The sequence below is a fragment of the Dendroctonus ponderosae genome, unplaced genomic scaffold (assembly GCF_020466585.1).
Source record: "Dendroctonus ponderosae isolate FM_Combo_2020 unplaced genomic scaffold, Dpon_F_20191213v2 Dpon_F_20191213_914, whole genome shotgun sequence".
NCBI classification, from domain to species: domain Eukaryota; kingdom Metazoa; phylum Arthropoda; class Insecta; order Coleoptera; family Curculionidae; genus Dendroctonus; species Dendroctonus ponderosae.
Genome location: NW_026019132.1, coordinates 1 through 5,070, shown reverse-complemented (window position 1 = coordinate 5,070; position 5,070 = coordinate 1). Strand labels below are relative to the sequence as shown.

The 5,070-nt window shown below is 34.3% G+C and overlaps 1 protein-coding gene across 1 annotated transcript; it reads right to left on the bottom strand.

Annotated features, from left to right (window-relative positions):
• Nucleotides 1-4,183: 4,183 nt before the first annotated feature.
• LOC125505692 (glutathione S-transferase-like) lies at nt 4,184-4,899 on the bottom strand (the record flags this gene model as incomplete). The annotated part of the gene is given in 3 exon segments (XM_048670014.1): nt 4,184-4,429; nt 4,510-4,640; nt 4,732-4,899. Coding segments are annotated over 3 exon segments (488 nt in total), but the record flags the coding sequence as incomplete, so codon positions are not given.
• Between the last annotated feature and the right edge of the window lie 171 nt (nt 4,900-5,070).

The window sequence follows — 5,070 nt, the reverse complement described above, 5'->3', positions numbered from 1 at the left end:
TGAGTGAAATTCAGCCAAATATAGAGTTCCAAATTTAAAATTAAATTAGTGAAATACTTGGAGCGTTTTCCGTTTAGTTGTTGTTGACTCGTTGTCGCAAGTTGGAACGTGAAATTTGTCTTTGGATCTTTGGCTGTGCGAACCGGCACTTTCTACAAAAATGTCAACAATAAAGAAACTGAAATGGAAGTGCCAAGTAAAGCATGAATCATCGAAAGGACGAACAATTAAATTATTAAATAATCTATGTTTATTCTGTAGCTCGGTAGTTATGATATCCTATTTCGCCAAGCGTTGGCATAAGGAAATATCCAATTACACTTATGATGTACATAATGTTCTTTAGTTTCACATATGTATAGCATGTAAACAGCATTTAATGAATATATATTCTAACAATCCTGTAATAACCGGCAGTTGTATCTTCAAGCTGAAATCCATGTCAATCGAAATAAAAATTGTTTTAGTGTGATTTTAACTGGCGCAATCGGTAGRATTTGCAAATTGATTAAAACTGGGTCTGAAAAGGTTTGGACTTGCACGAAAAAACCTGGGTCRATTATTTTGAAAGTTTGGTCTGAAAATGGGTAGTGTATGTCTGTGTATTTCYAAAGCYTGGAGAAAATGCATTTGGTTTCGGTAATTGATTTGSAATGTTTTTGGTTTTTGTAATAAATAAAWTTTTCTTCTTCTTAAGCGAAACTGGAGTCATAGCTTCGTCAAGGGTTTTTGGGTTTTTACTCCTTACCACTAGTTGCATGTGATAGCTTAAGCCACTAGTGAATGTTCTGAGAATAAGGTTTCTGTATTTTGATATTTTTTATAGCATGATCTCCAGAGTTTCATTACTCATATTGATTTTTGAAAATAGCAGACTGCGTACGTCTTGTAAATGCAAGCCAAATTCTTGGGCTGTTTCGTTTTTCGAAAGGTTTTTTTAACTATACAATCAATTGATCTTTGGTCTGCAAATGTGTCAATGATAGCTTGTTTAGCAAGTTTCCATGATTGAAGTTCAACACGAGAAGCTATTTAATCAGCGGTTCTGCCTGCTAATTTGCAAAGGATAGTGTCAAAAAGGCAAGAATTTATGTGTGCGTCCTCATTAGTTCTATCTCGATGTTTATTGAGAAAATTGTCTCAAGCTTTTATAAATCTGTTGAATTGCTTAACATTGCCGTCAAATGGGGGAATGTTATCTGCTTGATATTTGATTAGAGTAAAATTAGAGTGTGGCATTGTTTTTATTTTAATCTTAAATTAGAGCTTAAAATTATGTTTAGAAATATAACATATTTGCTTCTTTTGCAAACAAAAGCGGAAAAATTCGCAATATTTCAATTGTTCAAAAAATGGAAATTGGAAAAGTGGACTTACAATGATAAACGGATCAATGTTGTTTTCATTTCTTTTATTATTGTTTTCTTCTTTAGTTGCAAGGGTCCAATAGGAAGGGCGGTGCTTGTCTCCTCCCTGGCTAATCTATGAGAGGTTGGACGATGCTTGTTCCCTTCTTCTCCTACCAAAGTGGATCGGACGATGCTTGTTCCGCACGTTCTGGCCTTGAGTTGCCCTGTCGCTGCCAATCAATGAAATGTTCGAATTTGTCACAAATAGTTGAAACGACCTGAATCTATCACACCCGATGCGGGACCACCGTTTTGAAAATTCTTCCACGATGCTTACACGATGATCGTTTTTGATGCTCACACGACGACCGGTTCGAAGAATTTTTCACGACTCTTCGTTGACAAATCCTTCCGGATTTGATACACACGATCTTCGTTGACAATTCCTACCGACTGCACCATTAAAATTACTTTAGGGGGAAAAGTCATTTTTATTTCGATTGACATGGACTTCAGCTTCAAGATACAACTGCTGGTTAGTACAGGCTTGTTAGAATATCTATTCATTATTTAATGAATGATGTGTTTACATGCTATCTGTGAAACTAATGAACATCATGTACATCGTAAATGTAACTGGATATTTCCTTATGCTAAGTTGGCCAATTAGGATATCATTATCCGGTGTATTTTTTTCTCGAAAAAGTGTAGTGTTTGTAGTGTTTAGTTTGCTACCGACAGTGGATAAAATCGGTCGATAATCGCATTATTAGATGGAAAATATAGAACCATTGTGGCCCTTAAGGCAAGTTACGGTAGTTTGTGAGTAGAGTAGTGAAGTAGTAAGTAGAAATATAGTTAACTTCTTGATGATTAATGAGCAGAAAAAGGAGGATAGGGCGCCAGCTTGCAAAAAGCTGGTAAGAATGATCTCTAATCAATAAATCTTCTATGTTGAATTGAGTTTAGTTTTCCCACAAGCAACTGAAGTTTTCTGGATTCTTTATATTTCTCTTTCTTTGCTTCGCTGATTTCAAATAAGTTTGGTCTTGAACATATTTCCTGCTGTATTAAATACATTTTCATCTTTATTTCCAGGTGGCACTACGCGGCTTTCGGTTAGCTTAGCATTACATTTCCCCTGGTTGCCATGTAGATACATGTAGAACTTTTAGTCTCATATTTATCAAAGTAGTGTGTATTTGGTATGGATTGAGCTATTGGTTCTTTCGTAGTTAATTTTTAAACTTTGAGCAGCTTTATATTTTTTTATTGGCTTTTATATTAGGCTCTTATCAAGCTTTTCGCTAAAGAACCGCATCCGATATAGAATTTTGTGTTCCAGTATTATATAGTTCCAATATACAAGGAGGATCAGTTTACTAATAGTGCGGATTTAGTTAAGATTAAACAATGCACTCTCACAAAAAAATTTTAAACTTTGAGAATATTTTGGGCGGCTTTGTTTTTTACATCAAGCTCATTTTAAACTTGTTTCCGAAGAACAGTTTCAGATATGCAAATATGGGTTCCAGTTTTTGTTTTTTTTTGTTAAAAAAAGTGATGAGTTTTAGTTTTTTTTAAGTGCAAAATCGACTGAAGCATGATGCCACCTTTTCTGACGTTGCACAAGAACAATTTGAGTCACAGAGTTCGTTTTTATTGATTGAATAGAGAATTGGTAACTCGACTCGGTTATAATAACGTGCGTGAGTAAACTCTGGTGGATTTGTCACAAAAAGTCACACAAAATTTGAATATCAGACAATTAGTTGCAAAGTTGAACACAAATTTTCATAAAAAAAAAAACGTTTCCTACATAATGCCGATCTTTCAAGTTTCTACTGGCTCTACTTTGGACGTTCCAATTTTTTAATGAAGAGTATGCAGTTGCGGGAAAGCGTTAATTTTCAAATCAACATTCACGAAGCTTTGCGCTTCTCTGAACAATTAACTGAACGCACAACTCTGAACTTGTACAGTATTTTTCGTTTCGGAGAAATCTGTTTCCGAAAAACGCGATGAAAAACGTGTTTCCGCAACAGTTTTTTGTTAAATCTTAAGTAAAATTTCTATAACGATGAGTGAAGTTCGAAATTTTGACGGCATTTAGGGTGCATTCTTCTTTACTGAACGCACAACTCTGAACGTGTAGAGTATTTTTCGTTTCAGAGTTTTTCGTTAACTTACCGCGTATCACAAATATGTCAGCGTTAAATCGTATCTGTGGTTAGTTTTTAAATTACGCTCTTCAGAACTTCAAATGTATAACATGGTGCATAATATCAAGTTTTGCGAATCTCTAAATCAGATAAATGTTTGACAAAATCTACGAGTAGAACCACAGTTTTTATTAGGTAAGAGAATATACGAAATATTAACGGTATTGGTATAAATAGTCCATATTTGAGGTATAATTTCCTACCATTATGGTGCGGAGGTTAGACTCGTAAATTTCTGAGTAAGGGTAAGCCCAGAAAGCAGTGTGAAAGACTGTTTCAAGTTTCAATCTTCAATGCATTTCTCACCTATCTTGCTATTATATGTATAAGTACTTTCATTGGTATATTTGAGTTACAAATGTCGTATTTATATACAATATATTAAAATCAATAATGAATCATCAATCGCTTACCATAATAATCGCTCCTGTTAACAACTTAAGTGTGCATTAGTGGCAGCCATGTTTTATGGAATTCAATAACAATTTTTATTTGGTTCTTATCTTTGCCTGGCAACATAAGTAACGCATCTCAGGTAGTTTGTTTTCGAATAAGTTATCTTATAGGTAATAATATTCTCTCATATTCACTTTTTATAAAAAAATACATAACTGTAAATAGGTACTATATTTGCTTCAAATATTTAACAACATTGAAAAATACATTATTTTATCGTTTGTGGTGTGGACCTGTTGGAGGAGGGTCGCTCTTAGGTCTCGTTTCCACCCATTTTTTAATGTTGGGAAGATTATTGATTTTATTAACAAACGCTGACAAAGCGGGGTATGATTTCAGAGCATCCACTTGGTCAGGTCTTGATGAAAGGGTTGCAGCAAAAACTAAATCAGCCCAAGTTACCTGAAAAAATTAAAAGAAACGATGAGAACCAGTTAACAATAAACTATTAAATTATTTTGAGTTAATTGCAGTCAGCTTACCGCAGATCCAACTAATAAACCTGATGGATTTGAGGATAAAACTTCCTCAAACTTGGCCAAGTAAAACGCTTGTTCCTTCTTAATTTCTGCAATTCTCTCAGGATTTTCTTCTCTAAATAGTCGCATCGAACCTGCAAGAATTTTTTACATATTTTATTTTTTTAGATATTCCAGGTAACTATTTCTGCATAATTTTTTTTAATAGGAAGAAAGTTAATATACTTAAGTTGTAGTCTCCTAAGGCCTCAACTAATGAATCGGCTTGTAATATTTCCCAGTCATCTGATCCCTGTAGCTTGAATTGCTTTGCCAGATATCTAGCGATTGCGTTGGTTTGGGCGACAGGTTTTCCATCAACTTCCAAAACCGGTACTTTTCCATATGGCGTGTCTGAAAAGCATCATCTATTATTTACGGTTTAATTTAACCATTATGATAAACTGTTTTCCTTGCAGGGTGTTTCATAGTAAGGGGAAACCGTTTTTTTAGCATAAAAGGGTTACGCTTGTAAATTTAAATACGTGCTTCCATTAAAAATTAGTAGATATGACAGTATTTCTT